Source organism: Vulpes vulpes, chromosome 12 (assembly GCF_048418805.1).
Source record: "Vulpes vulpes isolate BD-2025 chromosome 12, VulVul3, whole genome shotgun sequence".
NCBI lineage: Eukaryota > Metazoa > Chordata > Mammalia > Carnivora > Canidae > Vulpes > Vulpes vulpes.
In genome coordinates, this window is record NC_132791.1 from 143,250,336 (window position 1) to 143,267,734 (window position 17,399).

Consider the following 17,399-nt stretch of genomic DNA (forward strand, 5'->3'; position numbering starts at 1 on the left):
AAAAAAAAAAAGGAAGCAGCTGGCCTTGCGAGAGTCTTGCGGGGGCCTGAAGCTTGCTGGGAGACTGTGCAAATCTCAGAATCAGAGTCTCTCTCTCCATATATGTAACACCTGGCTGCAAAAGGGGCTGTCTTGGGCCTGATCATTTAAATCCCACCTATTGTTCTAGACTCCTTCCCTCCCACTCTGTCTCCTCCACCCCTGCTCCACAAGCCATCAGCCTTTCCTGGATTCCTGAAATGCCCCTAATTCTTTCCTGTTTCCCGCCTTTGCAGCATGGTCTCTCTTCCTAACCTGTCCTGTCCCTACACTTCACACGTCTAACACTCTCTCCTGCGTTTGGGCCTTGGGCAAGGGATCCTAAGGCACTCTGGCTTATCATCTGACCTTACCCCGGGGTTTCTTTCCATCACAGTTATTGTCCAGGTTATAATCCTTTATTCATGTTTTGTCTCTTCCGTTAGGAGACAGTGAGGGCAGGGACCCGTGTTGTTCCCTACGGTACCGCAGCACAGACCAGTTCAGCAAGTACCCGGTGAGCGAACGAGATAGAATGAATGAACAAAGGAGTGGAGGAGGTGTCTCTGGCAGAGCCCAAGAACAGGGAGGCCACGGGGGCGGGGGCCCAGGGTCCTGAGGAGTAGCCTGGGCAGGAGACTGCAGGGTGTGCTGGGCCTGCACCGCCTCTGGGCAAAAGCAGATCTCAGAAGAGGGCGGGGGACCCCGAGCCCGGGCCAAAGTCCAAGTCCGCAGGGGGCTGCGCAGGAAGCTACTTGTACCTAGGACCCGCTGTCGCCGGCTCCGAGCTCCACCGCCAGCCAAGCACAGGGAGGCCAGGTCAGTCGGCGAGCCGGGAGCGGGAGCGGGAGCCGGGGGCCCAAGGGTCCGGGCGAGAGCCGCCCCGCACCTGGCGGCCCCTGCAGCGTGCGACCCCGGGGCCAGCAGCTCTCGGCTCCTCGAGCTGCCGTCGCGAGCTCCGGGACGGTGGCGCCTCGCGGGCACGGGGAACTACATTTCCCAGAAGGCCCGGAGCACTTGGGGTCACAGGGAAAGCGCCCCGGGCGGCGCAGCTTCCCGGCGCCACAGGGCGGCTCTGGGGGTGGGGGGGCGAGTCGGCGGCCCTGCGGCCCCGGCCCCCGGGAGGTGGCCCGGCTGGGGCGACGTGGCGGCCCGCAGCAGAGCCGATGAGCAGCTCGGTGGCGGGGCCCGACTGCTGCGGAGGCCTCGGCAATGTTGACTTTAGGCAGGTACGGACCGGGCCGCGCGGCTGGGGGAGCAGGGAGAGGGTCCGCGCGGCCGGGGGTGCTGGGTGTTCCCGCCTCAGCGGCCGCGGCGGCGGCCAACGCCCAGTGGGCGGGGCCGCTGTTGCCAAGCAACGGGGGAGGGGCGGGGCGGGCGGAGCTGCCTGTTCGGGGGCGTGGCGCGCGCGCGCGTGTGTGAGTGGAAGGGAGGGATTGAATCAGAGAAAGAGTACTTTAGTGTGTGCGCGTGTGTGCGAGCCTCTGGGGCTGTGTGATCAGGGATGCCCCGAGAGTGTGGGTCCTGGCTGAGTGGGGAGTGTGCGGGGCTGGGACTGGGCGTGGAGGCGCGTGAAGGAGGCCGAGCAGGTGTTTTTGGGGAGTGTGCGTGGTGGGAGCGTGTGGGTGCGTGGGAACTGGGGGTCCTGCCGCAGCCCCGTCCCCCTCCCGGGGCCAGAGGTCGCGCCCTGGCTCCTCCACCCCCTGGGGTTGAGTTGGCTACGGGACATCACCTCTTTCCAGGCTGGAGGAGTGGAAAGACTTGACGGTCTTCAAGCCTTGTGCCAGGATGGCGTGGGACGGGCCCTGCTGGCTGGAGACCCGGCTGCCTGGGGCAGCAGCCCGTGTGCAAAGTCATCGGCCAGAGAGTTTGTTTTTTTTCCTGGCATCTCGCGCCAGGCTCCCCTTCCAATGGCTGTTCCTCTCCCACCTGCTGCCTTCTCTCAGAGCCTCCCTTTTCTCACCTTTCCACCTTTCTCAGCCCTCAGCCACTGTCTGTGGAGCCTGGGAGCTCCATCTCTGCCTGGAGCAGCCTTTCTTTAATCTAGTGCGTTTCTTCCCTTTATTCATTCGCTGATAACAGCCAGTCTTTGCAACAGGAAGCCTGGAAGCATAGAACATTCTCTGAAGGGGCTAAAATTGGTCAATGTTTCTGAGATGTAGCTGGTGGAGAAGTGGGAATTGAAATCCCTGTATCTGTGAGGAGGTGACTCGCTGTCTGAGACAGGGTGATAAGCTCTGGTCAGCAGGGACAGCAGGGCAAAGGCCTGAGACGGGCGCAGTGTTTTGTCCAAGGAACAAAGAGAAGGCTAGCATCTGACCCTGAGAGGGTGCAGGAGGAGTTGACATCGGTTGGTGGGAAGCAGAAGAGAGGAAGAACAACCTCCCCCAGGAGGATGAGGGTATCCTGTGGAATCCTTAGAATCCTAAACTGTAAATAGTCATTAGAGAATCTCTGGACCCACATGGACAGTGGTGGTACCTTTTGTGTTTTCTACCATAGCAGATTTCACATGAAGAGGGCACTTGGAGAGTGCCAGGGACGCTGTTGGCATTGCCTGGCTCCGGGGTGGGTACTTCCTGGATGAATGACTCTGTGTGGAAGGCCAGGTCACCATGAACTTGAGGTGGGACGTCTCTGAGCCAGAAGCCGCAATGTGAGGGGGCAGTGGGCCCAGCACAGGCCCAGTGGAGTATCAGGGCACTGCCAGGTAATCTGAGTGAGGCCTGTGTTCTAGACCTAGCACTGGGAGCGAGAAATCAGCCGCGAGCAGGGGAAGGTTCACTCGGTGTGTGTGGGAAGGGTTTTTCTGTTCTCCCCTTTCTCTACAGGTTTGATGGGGCTGTGCAGCTGGAAAGAACTGGGAGCGCTTCTGGGGACAGGTCAGGGTGACCCTAGTTGACTAAGATGCAGTTTTTCCACTGCTGCCTCTCTTTTGGTACAGCTAAGCTTCCTATCACCAAAGGATTTTTTTTTTTTCTTTCTTAACACCACCACCACCATCAGCAGCAGCAAGCACGTTATTGTGTATTTGTCTTGTGGTGGTTCTCCTCCTTCTTCAGTCAGAATCTCTGGCTTTAAAAGAAGTCAGTCAGTCCCTGGCCCATGTGAACACCAAGGTTTCTTTGGACTCCGTGGGCATCTGAGCTGTAGGATCTCAGTGTGCTAGTCTATCCCTACCTGATAGGAATATAATATGTCCCATTTATCATTTAAACTTCTCTAGCAGCCACATTTTGAAAAATAAAAAGAAATTGGTGACATTACTTTTTTCTCTTTTTAAAGATTTATTTATGCCAGAGAGAGAGAGACAGAGACAGAGAGAAAAAGCAAGCTAGAGAGTGTGCGAGTGGGGCCAGGGGCAGAGGAGAGAGAATCTTCAAGCAGACTCCCTGCTGAGCACAGAGCCCCACACAGGGCTTGATCCCATGACCCTGAGATCACAACCTGAGCTGAAATTAAGAGTGGGATGCTCAACTGACTGCCACCCAGATGCTCTGGTATTATTTTTAAGAGTTTATTTTATTTAACCTACTATATCAAAAATATTATTTCATCGTGTCACACCATAAGTTCCCAATAGCCACATGTGGCAGGTGGCTACCATATTCAGCTGAATGATGCAGCCCTTGAATACAATGGCCTTGGCCAGCTATATTCTGCACCTGCTCCAGCTGATACAGAATTTTGGTTTTGTTTTTAATTAGAAAAAAATCACCCACTGGGATGAGGAGTGTACCTGACATGGCCTCGCTGGCAATGGCCCTTCGTAGCTTTTTGGCTATCATGGGATTCTAGAGCCCTGCTCCTTGGCCTGTCAGCTGCATGAAGCAAGCTGGCTGGTGGGTGGGTGGCAGCAAGGACTGTCAGTTTGCTGTCCATGGGCAGGGGTACCTCCAGGACTCAAAAGATGACTGCAGTGGGGCCTAGGGGTGCTGCCTTCTTGGAGAACCCAGTCTGGCAGCGTGTAGTCATGGGGGCCACTTTCATGCCCTTTTCCATTTGGACACACCTGCTCTCGTGAGCAGGTGGGTGATGTCACTTAGTGTAGGTGTCAAGAAGTGTGCTTCAGTTTCTTGATCTGTAAATGAGGGGATAGTAAATGGGGCTCTAGGGAAGACCAGAATGAGATGAGTGTAGAGGAGCTTTACAAATTGTCAAGCATAGCCCACCAAAGGGTGGTCTTCAGAAGGCAAAGCCCCTGTATTCAGAAAGTTTCAAGGCCACAATGGGGGATAGGCCTGTTTAGTTGTACAGTTCCCATTTATGATAGGAGTTGGAGACAAAATCCCAGTGGCAAATGTGGGAGGTCTTGACTGCCTTTCAGGGGAAGATGTTTGCCTGCTATGCAAATTGTCTTTAAAAACTTTTGATGCTATTACTTTGTTAGAATATCAATCTATTTTACTGGATGACTGATTTTGTGACATTCTCAAGGACCTAATTTTTATCTTCAGTATTTTGGGTCAAAGTGAAGACAGCTTCACTGTCTTCAGTTAGGGGCTTTCCTCTGCCCCTCATTATAACCTTGGGCAAGTCATTGAAGTTCCTAGAACCTCAGTTTCTTTTGCTTCTGTTGAGATGATCAAGTGGGCTTTCCTTTTTTGTCTGTTAATGTGGTGAGTTACACTGATGTTTTGATTATCAAACCAGCCATGGGGTGATGCAGGGTCCTGAGATGTTATCCTTTGTATATTTTGTTAGATTTGCTTTGCTTCTTTTTGTTGTTGTTGTGGAGGATTTTGGTGGCTATGCTCATGAGGAATAAGGTTTGTAGTTGTCTCGTGTCTTTGTCTGGTTTTGGTATTAAGGTAATGCTGGCCTCTTTGGGTGAATTGCAAACGAGTCTCTCCTATTCTGTATTCTGGGAGAGATTGTGTGGAATTGATGTCATTTCTTCCTTAAATGTTGGTAGAATTCATCCAGTGAAATCTTCAGGGCCTGGGGTTTTCCTTTTCCTTTTCTTTTTTTTTTAAAGACTTTATTTATTTATTCATGAGACACACACAGAGAGGCAGAGATAGAGGTAGAGGGAGAAGCAGGCTTCATACAGGGAGCCCGATATGGGACTCAATCTCAGGACCCCGGGATCACAACCTGAGCCAAAGGCAGATGCTCAACCACTGAGCCACCCAGGTGCCCCTGGAGCTTGCCTTTTTGGAAGATTCTTAACTGTGAATTCATTTTAAAAAAATAGATATAGGACTATATCTTGAATGAATTTTGTTAGCTTATGTCTTTCCATGATTGGACCATTTCATCAGAGTTGTTGATCTGTGGACATAAGCTCCGTTATTACCCTATAATATTTGTGAGGCCAGTGGGGAGGCTCCTCTTTCATTCTTAGTATTGGCAGTTTGTATCTACTTTTTCCCTTGGTCAGGGTGGCTAGATGTTTATCTATTTTAATTCTTTTCCCCAAAGAACATGTTTTAGATTTGAATTTTTCCCCCTCTGTTTTTCTCTTTTCAATTTGACTGATTTTTGCTTTTATTTTTCCTGCTGCCTGTTTGGGTTTAATTTACTTCTCTTTCCCTAATTTCTTAAGGGTAAAGCTTATATTACTGTTTTGAGCCTTTTCTTCATTAATATAACTCTTATCTCTTAGCCCTGCATCCCACAACTTCTGATATGCTGTATTTTAATTTTCTTTCTGTTCAAAGTATGTTAAAATCTCCCTTTAGATTTCTCCTTTGGCCCATGTATCATTTGGAAGTATGCTCTTTAACAATAGCTTTCTGTTGTTGATGTCTTGTTTAATTCTGTTATTATCTGAGAACATATTTTTATGCTTTCTGGTTCTTTGAAATGTAAGATTTGCTTGGCCCAGTTGGTTGAGTGTCCGACTCTTCATCTCAGGTCAGGTCTTGATCTCAGGGTTCTGAGTTCAGGACCCACCTGTATTGGGCTCCACACTGGATGTGGAGCCTACTTAAAAAAAAAGAAGAAAAAAAAGATTTGTTTTATGGCCCAGACTTGTCTGTCATGGTGGATGTTTATGTGTGCCTGGGAAGGATGTGTTATTTGCTGTAATCATGGAATGGCCTATAAACATCAGTCAAGCCACGTAATTGACGATGTTGTTCAGGTCATCTCCGTCCTTACTGGTTTTCTGCCTGCCTACTCTGTCAGTTTTGAGAGTGGGGTTATCGAGGTTAGGTTGCCAGCTGTTGTGATGGATTTATCTGTTTCATCTTTTAGTTCTGTCGGCTTTCTCTTCATGTGTTAGCCTCAGTTTTTTAATCTGAGAGATGGACATACCCCATGGTGTTGTTGTGTGGACTGAATAACACGTTAATAATAATAACTAACTTTATCAAATGCTGCTAGGTGCTAGACACTATGCTAAGTGCTTTCCTTGCATGATCTCATTTCATCTACCTGATAGTCCCATGAAGGAAGTACCACTATCATTCAAAGCTTACAGAGAGCATGTGACTTGCCCAAGCATGCATGGAGTTTGTCAAGCCCAACCAGGCTGGGGTGCACCGTGTCTCAGGACTGTGCTCTGCCCTGCCTCATTAAAACCAGGGCTTAGGTGCACCTGGGTGGCTCAGTGGTTGAGCATCTGCCTTTGGCTCAGGTCATGATTGAGGGATTTGAGTCCCGCATCGGGCTCCCTGTGAGGAGCTTGCTTCTCTCTCTGCCTATGTCTCTGCCTCTCTCTGTGTTTCTCATGAATAAATAAATAAAATACTTTCTTGAAAAATAAAAAATAAAGCCAGGGCTTGGTGTCCAGTAACTTCCCAAGGAAGGTCAGCTGGCTAATTGTTATTGCTTTTAATATGTAACATGTATTTAAATATATGTACTGGGTAGCATCAACCCTGGAGGCGGGGGTGTCCTGTCTGGGCCCTTGAGAGTGAATGTAAAGAACAGGGGTCTGCAGCTCACAATCACACAAAGGTAAGAGAGGGGACCCAAGGTGGAGAAGATGAGGGCCTTGAGAAGCACAGGACCCATCCATGGATACCACTCCCAGGAAAGGGGCTCACTTGGTCCTGCTCATTAGGCTGCACATCAGCTGCCAGCGCCTTTTTGCACCTGGTCCAGGACACACTAGTTGAATGAAGAGGAATACATCTTCCCTTTTCCTGAAAGGAGTTATAGATGTGGGGAATTAGAACAGCTGCTGGCCATTTCTTTTTATTGTGGGATTTAGGAATGCTTCACATTAGTGTTTTTCCAGAAATTGTAGCTGACCACTGTTGCATTGTGACATTCCAGCAAACCTCCTGTCTTAAGATGGCTTGCAGGGCTTGTGTGCCCTCAGAGTTCAGCATGAGGGCTACATTCCTTGGATCAGTGTCCTAGGACTTTCTATCTCTTCCTTAGGACTCATGTATTCCTAGAGGGCCCCCCTAGAACAAGGTGAGATGTCTGTATTAGTTAGCTGTAAGCAAACAGAGGGAGGGGACAGGACAGCCTCAGCCCTGGAAGCACCCTCTGTACCTTGTTCTCCCCTCTGTCCAGAATGTTACCTTGGGGACGGTGGGTGGGGGGAGCAGTCTCATTGCCCTTGCTTCATCAAAGGGAAACCCTGGGCTGAGATTGGTCACAGAAGGCCTGCCTGTGGTCCTTCCCAGAGGGTGGGAGTGATCCGATTCCAGCTCAGATTGTGAGCTGCCCAGAGACCTTCTTCTGAGCCAGATGCCCCCCTTCCCCCATACAGAGTAGATAAAATGAGGTAGGAGGACTGCCTTCGTGTAAAAGTTTGAAGAAAAAGACTGGCACGTTCATTCTTGTGTCTGTGTCCTGTGTCAAACAGGGGCTCTAACCAAAAGTTGCCCAATAAACATTGCCTGAATCCACAGAGAATGCCAGGGGGCCCTTGAGGGTCCCCTGGGAAAGGCAGAAGAGACTGTGGTTCCAAAGACGTATTTTGCTGTGATGGAGAGTGGTGCTGGAGGACCCCATCCCCCCTGGTTCCTCCTGCCCTTTGCTGTATGTTGTGTATGGATCCCACTTGTGATCGATGTGACTTTGACTCTCTGGGCCTCTGCTGTTTGTTTGTATGTCACAATGTGACCCTGGGTGCTGTTGACCCGCAGCAAATCATTCCCTGAAGTGTCCTCAAAGCCTGCAGTAACGTGAAATTGCTATGAGCCGCTTCCTTACCAACTCGTAGGGCTTCAGTAGCTGAGCCCATTCATCGGTGACCTGAGTGGAATTATTCCTGGTTCTGGTAGGTAGTGTCTCTCTTTTCAAGCACAGAGCTCTGCAGTCTGTGACCTTGGAACGGGATTCCATTCTTAGAATTACCCAGCAGAGGAAGCCAAGGTTTTTGCTGTTTTAATGAGGTTGGGGTGGGGAGGGGAGGGGAGGGGAGGAGCAGGGGACCTTCCCCGTAGTCAAGGCAGCCCACAGGTGTCAGGAGTGACGCAAGGGACCCAGGATCTGGGACCCTCCTGATCTGCTCAAGTGTCACCTGGGGATACTCCCTATCCAGTTTCGGGAGGGAGGGCCGCCCTTTCAGGTGAGCTTTGGGAAGTGACAACAATCAGGAGAGGACATTTGGGTCCAGGAGGAGTACCACTGTGGAATATTAGTCATTCTTTCCTGCCAGGCAACGCAGATCCCCCACTCTCAAGGTGACCCAGGTGACGGGATACTCTCCTCCCACCAAGACAGTTTGACCTGAGGACACTGGGACCTGGTGGGGGCTGAGGTTCCAGTTTTAACCAGTTCAGTCCTAACTGGGAGCTTCTTCTGCTGGATGTCCCCTGCTGCCAGCTGTGGCTGGCCTTAGCTTGTTAACCTTTAAGTGCCTCAGTTTCCCTCCCTCAGCTGCCACAAAAGGCAAAAGGAGCTAATTTCTCCTGCTCATTTGCCCTGTCTCTTTGCGGGTATTCGAGACTCCTCCTTCCCTCACTGCAGCAGTGGCTGCAGCATTTCTAAGTCCTTACCGAAAGCCCTGGCTTCTATCAGGAATCTGGAAGGGCTGGGTTGGCCATGGCCTGGCTCTGCCCTCTGCCTGTGATCTGTGGGTTTCTCTGAGCTTTTGGCTCTCTTATCTGCAAAGTAGGCCTAGCAGTAGTGCTCTCCACGATGAGGCATGCGAATTTTAAATAAATACTCTTTGGTCTTGTTATCTGGCACTGGGAAGTTTCTTGCAGGAGGTCTTTGTCCTCAGACTCCCCCTTAGAATAGGGGCACCCAAGTGGATGCTCAGAAGGACATTGAGTTGAATCCTTAAAAACATCTTCAGCATTTCCAGAGAATATGGTTTCCTCTGCTGGCTGGTGGGGAAATAGGGGACACAGGTCACCGTTCCCAACGCCGAGGCCCTCCCTAACCTTCCTCCCTGGGGAGGTGTCATTTACACACAGCGAAATGCATAGACCTTAGAGCCCAGTTGGAAGGCCTAACATGCAAGCTTCTGGCTACCTAGACTCCAGTGAGATGGAGAATATTTCCATCACCCCAGAAAATGCCCTGTGCTCCTCCCCGTCAGTGCCCTACCTTGCTTCACAGAACCTACCCTGAACCATTTGTTCGGTTCTCACCTGCTTGGTGTCCCCAGGCCTGGGTTTCCAGCCGCGACCCTCTGGCCATCACCTGTGCCCACTCTCTAGCTGGATGGGTGCCTGCTGCAGACCTCACACTTTACCCTCTTTGCTCTGGCTGGGTCCCACCAGTGCAGGGTCAGCCTGTGGGACAGGCAGCACAATATTGAGGGCACACTGGTTTTGCCTGGGATTTGGGGTTTCTTATCCTCGAGAAAGCATGCATCCCTTCAGCCAGCCACCAGCTCGTAGCAAAAAGTGATGAGTGTGCAGGCTGTGTGGGCACAGAGCAGGGCTTTGAGAATCAGGCCTGCAGGTAACTCAGTTTGGCTATCTGTAAAATGAGGATGCTGATGACAGTGGGAGGAGACAGTTGGTGGGAGGCTCTGGGCAGGGATAGGAGGCTCTGGGTGGGGGTGGGAGTGTGGGGGGTGGAGAATATTTTAATTCTCTCTGCTTAGTGAGAATAGACCCACAACCAACTAGAGACCCTGACTGTTGGTGTTTCCCTTGTCACGAACATATGCTGCCTTACTGTGTGGGAGGGTAGGAGAACGGGAGTAGAGAATTCTGCTCTGGAAGAATGGTGGCCTTCAAAGGGAATCTGGCTAACAATCGAATCCTTGTCTGTCGAGTTGCCATATAAATTCCCACGGGGAGTGCCTGGTGTCGTAAAAGTTAGCAGGGTGAAAAGTACATTTCATGTGCTGGCCCTACACTCTGTGATGCGATGATCGAGGGCAAGCCTGGGTCTTAGAGGGCCTTTTGTGGGCGGCCTCGGATGAATGGTTGGTGAGGATGCCCGGTTTATGGAGTTGTTGCATGGGGCGAGTAGTATCTGGAGGGGATGATGGGTAGTGGAGTTCAGGGAAGGCCAGGGCATCAGGACTCCTAGTAACTCCCTGGTGTTCCTCCCTGCACACACCTTCCACCCAGCTGTACATCTGAGGGATGGGCAGGCCTCACCCTGGGAGACTGACCTGCCCTGAAGAGATCCTATCCCCAGGGTTTCTAAGAACCTGAGAAAGCCCTGTCCCATCCCTTGTCTGGCCATCCCACCTCCTGGCAGTGCTGGTGAACACTAGTTGATTACACAGCCTAAAAGATGCCATAAAACTATTTATGAAGGGGTGGGCACTTGGGTGGCTCAGTGGTTGAGCGTCTGCCTTTGGCTCAGGTTGATCCCAGTGTCCTGGAATCGAGTTCTGCATCAAGCTCCCCTCAGAGAGCCTGCTTCTCCCTCTGCCTATGACTCTGCCTCTCTCTCTGTGTCTCTCATGAATAAATAAAAATTTAAAAAATCTTAAAAAAATATTTATGAAGCACAGTGCCTGGGCACCTGGTGAATCTGTGGCCTCATAAGTAGAGGGATCAGCTGGCCACTGCCAGCTGTCCACCTGCAGAATCTCTACTGCGACCACATGGGCAATTTTCTGCCTCCAATTTGAAGCCAGAAGGGAGGGGATCAGAGTCCCAGGAGCACAGGCAGCTGAGCTGGAGGGCTCTTCAGAGATGTACCTTTAGCCCCTACTTTTTACTGATGATGAAACAAGAGTTGCTGTTCATTCTGCAAATATTTACTCTTTGTACCAGGTGGAAGACACAAAAATGGAGGAAATAGTAGCCTCTAGCCTGGAGGGATGATTATGAGATAGGCACTGTAACCAAATAATCATAACAGGGTGTACACTAAAGACACAAAAGAGTGCCACTGGTGAAGGTAGAAGAGATGCTCCCACTGGGTCTTGAGGGGTGAATAGGAGTTCGCCTAGAGGTGTAGAGTGATAAAGAGTATTTCAGAAACGTGCAGACCCATTGTAAGAGGGTCTAGAGCATGATGTTTGGTGTGAGTGACAGATGGGGCAGGAAGGATGGCAGGTGATGGTGGATCCAGTGGATGCAATGAATTTATCACTTGTCAGCGAGCTCCGGGATAGGTGAGCTCAGTGCAGGTGAGGAGGCCTGGGGTCCAGAGCATGGCAGGAAGTGAGGCATGGGAAGCTGGCTGAGGGCAGTGGGAACAATGGGATCAATAAACAGATTGGATTCATGGATGAAAGAGGACAAGGGCCAATGGCAGGCAAGCTTTGGCTGGGCATTGAGGGTTGAGATGGGGACCTTCAGGGAGAAGGGGCAATGAGGCAGGTCCTGCTCTGTAAGTGGCCGAGCAGGACCAGAGCCCCACTCTGATGGCTGCTCCCCAGCCCAGCTCTCTTTCCATCCCTCCTCAGGGCTCCTGCTCCACCAGTCAGCCCCATCGCAGCCTCTCGATGGGCCTTGCAGTCGGGTGCTTAATAAATGTTTCTTTTCAACAGAAGATTGAATGCCCTCAGGTTCAGTTCTGGGACTGAGGTGTGCCTGTCTTCCTCCAGGGTGGACAGCCTGTTTTGAGGCCTATTCAGCCATTTGGTCCTTCATGAGTGGCCTCACCTCTCCTGGTGTGCTCTCCAGGGCAACTTGGAATTTCCTGTCATGACCTCATGCCTTGCAAGGTGTCCACCCCGAGGGCCACTGAACCTCTGCTGCTCTGCATGATACTGGGGGCCTGGGTGGGTGGGGGAGTCTGACCTGGGACCAGAAGAGAAGAAGGCTGGAGGACAGGGTGCGGGGTTGCCTGCCTGGTGGGTGTCGGTAGTGCCCACAGGGTGCCCAGAGCCTGTGATCAGTGTGGAGCAAAGCTGTGCTTCTAATGTCACTCTTCTCTGTTTGCTGAGTGAGTCCTCCTTTGTCATTTGTTTATTAATAATGCGCTTGTGGGCTCCCATGGCCACTTTGTCCCTCAGCCATGTCATCCACATGTTCACATAGTGGTGCCTTTTTTGGCTCATTCATTCTTAGCTCTGCCCTTGGTGTCTAAGAGGCGAAGTTTGCCCTAGACTTGGGACAGGAGGCCCACACACGCGAAGGACATGCTGGGCCACATCTTCGAAGGACATGCTGGGCCACACTGAACATCAGTGACTTTCCAGAGTCTTCCCACCGTCCCTACAGGCAGGGTGTCTCAATTCTGCTCCTGAGGGACGCTGGGCCATGTGTGGAGACATTTTTGGTGCCACTGGCATTGAGTGGGTGGTGGCCAGGGGTGTCGCTGAACACTCTATGGTGCAGGGGACGCCCCCACCACAGGGAGTGATCCAGCCCAAGTGTGGACTGCAGAGGGCAGGAAACCTGCTGGAGATGCCCCACGTGGCATGAAGCTGGTATGTCGTGTGCATACACACAGAAAGAACATTTAGTACAATGTGTTGTGTGTTATTTTATATAAATGTGTATATGTATGTATATTTATGTATACATATATATACACATAGATATGCTGTGGGAATTCTACAGCTTGCTCTGTTCAGTTGACATTTTTAAAAGAATATTCCAGGTTGACACATGGCTAGTTTGTTTAAATTCTGTAGCTTAGCTGCTTTAGGAATGGGCCCCATTCTCTGTATCCATTCTTCCATAGATGGACAGCTAAGTCGCTCATCTTTTTCATTGCCTGCACACGCGCTTTGCACGCTCGCATGAGTTTCTCCAGGACAGGCGATCAGAAGTGAAATTGCTGACAAGTAGGAGCACGCCTTTCAGTTCACACCCTCCCCAGCACTCAAGGCTGTCCCTCGGTAGGGCTGGTGAGAAGGAGGCACATTACTGTTGTTTTAATTTGCATTTACCTGATTACTAGGGAGGCTGTGTGTTCCTTACCATGAATGCCAGCCCCTTGGGTTTGCTCTGGGGCCTCTGAAGCCCTCTGCAATGCATGGTCTCAGGCATGGCACCTGGTGACGGTGACCCAGACCTTTGTCCTGGTGTGGTCACTTCCCCTTCAGGGTACTGGCCACTCATCCTTGGCACCAGTGATTTCCTTGTCTAGTGTCCCTACTTGCTGCTCCTCTGCTGCCAGCCGGGCCACCCTCTGACTGGGCACGATGCGGGTGGTTGGGTTTCAGCTTTTTATCTTCAGTTTTATGATTACACTGTAGTAACCTTTGCTGGACTTGCTTGTGCCCGAGCCTCCCAGAGTGTTCCCAGAGGGCAACTTTGTTTCTGAGCTCCGGGGGCTTGCCACTCCATGTTCAGCTTGTGGGGCCGGGCCGTCGGGGACTGGGCGGTTCTCCCGCTGATGCCGTCTCTGTCCGTGCAGGCAGACCTCTGCGTTATGACCTGGCTGCTGGGCTACGTGGACCCCTCGGATCCCTGCTTTGTGGCTGCCATCCTTACCATCGCTTTCAATCCACTCTTCTGGAATGTGGTAAGTGCCCTCGCACCAGCGTTGTCTGGATTGGCTGCGGGGACAGACAGACAGATGGCTCTTCCCTCCCTGTGTCTGTCTCTGGCCAGTGTGGAATCATCCTTTCTGTTTCCCCTGTCAAGGTCAGAACCCAGTTAGGGGATGCTGACCAGGGAAGCCCCTCATTCTGGGGATCCTGCAGTATCCTGGCAGTGACAGTGGGGATTTCATCCTAGTGCCCTAGGATTTCAGTTTTCCAGTGGGTGCCGTAGATGGCCTCGGCATAGGGGCTCTGTTCCTTCTCTGCCATGCTGCACAGTAAAGCTGCTTTCTTGTGAATCTCCACCTCCTCACATGTGCTCCAGAAACATGATCATTTTTCCTGAACGGGCCTCCCTGCAAAATGATTGGCACGCCATTGGACTGAGTATGCTGGGGAGCAAGAATGAGAGGGCAAGAAATGAACACAGGGGCTGCCTGGGTGGCTCAGTCTGTGAAGTGTCTGCCTTCAGCTCAGGTCATGATCTCAGGGTCCTGGGATGGAGCCCCGTGTTTGGCTCCCTGCTCAGAGAGGAGTCTGCTTCTCCCTCTACCTCTGCCACACCCCCTGTTTTTGCTCTCTTACTCTCTGTCAAATAATAAATAAAATCTTAAAAAAAAAAGAAGTGAACATAGAAGGAAAAAGAGGAGCACCCAGCTCTTCTGTGGGTCCAGGGGACCAGGCTGTGTGGGAAAGGAGCTCCGAGTCCTTGGAAGAAGGTGTGGGAATGGCAGACAGTCACTCCTGCTACAAGCTTCTCTGTGATGCCTCCTCCCCCCGCAGGATATGGGGGAAGCTCTTGGGTTTTCTGGAGGGATGGGATGGGGTGGCAGTGGTGAGGCTCCTGCCCTGTGCCTGTGCCTGGGTTTGCTGATGCAGAGCCACGAACGTCCTATGATCACCCTTGAGGGTAGCCTAAAGAATGAGGCAAAGCTCAGCATTAGCAACATACTGTTCCAGACTGTTTTCATTTCGAGTGACCACTTGGTCCCAGAGGCAGAACAGGACATGTTTTTCATCTGCTTTATGAGTTAGGTCTTTTCTCTGTCTGGGGAGATCGGGGGTGGGTGGGAGTGGGGGTGCGGGATGGGGCTGCCCCTCTCAAAGAGGCCGCCTTCCCCATGTGCTGTCCCTCCTGTCCTGAATAGGCTGGACCCACCCCCGAGATGGTCGGTTCAGGCCTCCGGCTAGAGGGCCTAATGGGAGAGAGGAGCTCAGAGGGCCAAAGGGCCAGAGCTTGCTGTGTCTAAAACCATCCTTTAGGCCTCCTGGGACCCCTGCCACAGGCCACCCGGGATCCCCTGAGCTGACCCTGACCTGCCACAGGCATCTGAGCAAGAGCTGGGCTTCCACAGTACCTGATCTTCCTGTCCACTTCTACCCTCATTCCTTCTCCCCATCTCCAGTCCCCACCTTCACCCTTCCTCCTGTGGCACAAGACGGCGGTGGGTATGGTGGGTACGTGGCAGGCTGGAGAAATGGCCCCCAAAGACGTATGTCCATGTCCTAATCCTTGGAAACTGTGAAAGTTACCATATATGGCAAAAAAGGGGAGCTTTGCAGGTTTAAGGATCTCAGGATGGGGAGGTTGTTCTGGATTATTGGAGTGTGCCTTCATGCAGTCACGTGTCCTTATAAAAGGGAGACAGAAGGAGATGAGAAGACCCTGGCTTTGAAGACTGGGGTAATGTGGCTGCCAGCCAAGGAAGGCCATGGCCACCAGAAGCTGGAAGAAGTGAGGGACAGATTCTCCCCTAGGGCGTGGGGGTGGGGGTGGGGGAGCATGGTCCTGCCAGCACCTTGATTTGGCCCAGAGACACTGATTTTGGACTTTTGGCCTTCAGAACTGGGAGAACAAATTCCTGTTACTCTAAAGCACCCAGTCTGCGGAATTGGTTAAAGCAGCTGCAGGAAGCAGGTGCAGGGCACAGAGGTGCTGTCGGTCTGTAGAAGAGCTGGCAGTCAGCTGGGAGCGTGCAGTGCTCTTCGCAGTCCACAGTCCTCACCCTGCGGGCCTGGCTGGTCTCCCAGCGCCTGGGGCTTGGCTGGCCCAGTGCACAGTGGGTCCCAGGGACACTTCTTCATGCAAATGCCCCTCCCGCTATTTGCCGCCGGTTCTTCCAACTGTGTATTTTTGTAGGTTCATTTTGAAGTCACACTGTGGCCCACGGGCCCGTAGTCAAGGCGCTTAAGATTTGGGAGATGGGCAGCTTGTAATCTGTGCATTTGTCATAAGGCTTTTTTCTCTCGTCGTAGTGTTTGATTTGCCTTGCTTCTGAAAAAGTTATTTGCTGAAACAGTATGTGGTCATCAGTGGGAGGAAGAGCTCTTCAGTGGCTTCAGAATGAGGACCTTTAGGGTGGTTTAGTGGGCTGCTGCTGGCCAGACAGCGGAAAGGCCCTGGGAGGCAGGAAAAACCGGTCTGGGTGGGCCTGGGCCCGGGCTCTTGCGCCTGGGGACGGAGATCCCAGCGCGTGAGCAGTAAGCAAGGTGGCACCTGTAAAAGTGCTTAATGAGCTGATTAAATCGTCATGACAGCTGATACTTGGTGGGACTTGCCACGCTTGGGCATTGTGCTGAGTGAGTCTCATACAGAATTTTAGTCGATCATCACAGCAAAGGCTGTTATCATCCCCTTTGGAAACTGGGCCGAAGGGGTTCGCTCATGTCTTCAGATACTTCTTGATGGCCTACCACATGCCAGACACGGGGGGCGCCCTGCCCTGGTTCTAAAGGAGCCCACATTCTAGGAGGGGGACGCTGTGGTTAAACACACATACCGCCAAAACGCAGGATGGGGTGGGGCCAAGTGAAGCAGGGGATGGGGGAAGCTGGTCAGGGCAGGGTGACCTTTGAGTGGAAACCTGCCCCTCACAGGGGAGGGAGCCCTCAGGTGTCTGGGGGAAGAGGAGGCAACAAGTACAAAAGTCCTGGGTGATTTCAAGGAACAGCCACTGGCTGGAATCTGAACGGAGGGTGAGGGCGGTGGGTCAGAGAGAGGGCTGGCATCACAGTACAGGCCTTGTGGGCCGTGGGGAGCACGTGTGCCGGATCCTGAGCGGGGAGCTGGCGAATGAGTGGCCTGATCTGACTTGGGTTTTCCAGGCTGGCGTGGGCTGCTGAGAGCAGATGAGGGGTGAGGGCGGGGCTGGAGGCTGTCACCGTGCTGGAGGCCCAATGGTGGCTTGGACCAGGGTGGCACCAGCAGCTGTGGGAGAGGTGGTCAGATTCTGCACACAGTTTGAAAGCAGGAAGAGTCAACAGGCTGTACCGTGGTTTGGTGCGGCAGCGCCAGAGAGAGGAGGCATGGCCAGCTCCAGTTGGGACCTGAGTGAATTACAGTAAGCAATATGGATCTGCTTGCAGTCTGGCACACAGCTCCGTAAATCCTTGAAATTTCCTAGCTGTTGAGTGCCCTCAAGGTGTCTTTTGTTATGTTAACGTGGTGTCTATAGACCCCTCCCCGACCTAAGGACAGGGAGGAGCACGTTGCCAGAGGAACCAACCACGTGGTTGGGGAGGGAAGAGGAACTGGAGTTTGAGTTCGGTAGCCCAGGGCCAATGATTTATTCAGTCACCTTTGTAATGCAGGCTCCGTAAAACCCCAAGAGGA

The 17,399-nt window shown here is 52.2% G+C and overlaps 1 protein-coding gene across 3 annotated transcripts in view; it reads left to right on the forward strand.

The window, feature by feature from the left end:
• The first annotated feature begins 555 nt into the window (after window positions 1-555).
• The window catches only part of PEMT (phosphatidylethanolamine N-methyltransferase), an 88,970-nt gene continuing 72,126 nt past the window's right edge, over window positions 556-17,399 (forward strand). Inside the window, exons 1-2 of one of the 3 annotated variants that reach the window (XM_026005640.2) lie at window positions 556-837; window positions 13,660-13,767. In XM_026005640.2, the coding sequence (XP_025861425.1) occupies window positions 13,675-13,767 (93 nt within the window). In that variant the 5' untranslated portion in view covers window positions 556-837; window positions 13,660-13,674. Of the gene's footprint in view, window positions 838-1,081; window positions 1,248-8,064; window positions 8,204-13,659; window positions 13,768-17,399 lie in introns of those variants that run through there. The other 2 variants (XM_026005638.2, XM_026005639.2) reach the window with 2 other exon arrangements.